At 43.3% G+C, this 753-nt stretch overlaps 1 protein-coding gene across 1 annotated transcript in view; it reads right to left on the bottom strand.

Annotated features, from left to right (window-relative positions):
• LOC119590616 (mitochondrial basic amino acids transporter-like) overlaps window positions 1–753 on the bottom strand; it is a gene marked incomplete in the record, with an annotated part of 11809 nt that overhangs the window by 3254 nt on the left and 7802 nt on the right. Inside the window, 1 exon segment of the mRNA XM_037939294.1 lies at window positions 1–43. Coding sequence (XP_037795222.1) covers window positions 1–43 — 43 coding nt within the window.

Raw genomic sequence — 753 nt, 5'->3', positions numbered from 1 at the left:
CTCGGTACTTTGGGTTTCGGAAGTCTTGTGTTTGCATTCTGACCTGAAGAGAGAGAGAAAAAAATTTAATCGTGGTAAAATGTACTGGAAGACCTCATTTTTCTTTCATACGGAAGAGAAATTTCAAGCGATCCGAGTGTGTGTGCAGAAGAGTATAAATACATAGCAGATTTTGCACGAACATGCTACTGGAATAATGATTTAACCGGTTCGTCTACATCGTGATCAAGAGGTTGAAACTGATTTTGGAGGAGCCAAAGATGGTGATGTGGCACCACCAGCATCCCCCTCGTCCCCCGCCCAATCCCACCTCCACAGCACCACTTGCCAAACCTGCTCAGCCTGATTAATAGTATTCTCATGCTCAGCAAGATATCCACTGCGCCGCGCCCTGAAGAATCAAGGGAAGCAGCAGGTCCTTCTGCAATGTTGCTATGTACCTTATTAGCGTTTATACCGTCATAACGGATAACTATGGTCTAAGATAAAGAACAGATGTGTATTTCTCACATCGACCAATTTCGCTTCCTTAGCAATACTGCGAGCTGGCTAGGGCATCGGATAGACCTTGAAGTTTGCAACATCCAGCATCTAGCAACAGTAGCCAACACTTGCGCACCTCTTGGGTTATATCTATGGTGTTATTGTTTCAATAACTTTGGATCATTAGTATGAGTATTATTGAATGAAAATTCCACAAAACTACTGAGTAGAAAAGGAATCTTCACGATATACAGACTGAGAGGCCCAGGA

Source organism: Penaeus monodon, chromosome 27, assembly GCF_015228065.2.
Source record: "Penaeus monodon isolate SGIC_2016 chromosome 27, NSTDA_Pmon_1, whole genome shotgun sequence".
NCBI classification, from domain to species: Eukaryota; Metazoa; Arthropoda; class Malacostraca; order Decapoda; family Penaeidae; genus Penaeus; species Penaeus monodon.
The sequence above is the reverse complement of the archived record's forward strand: the minus strand, read 5'-3'. Positions and strand labels throughout refer to the sequence as shown.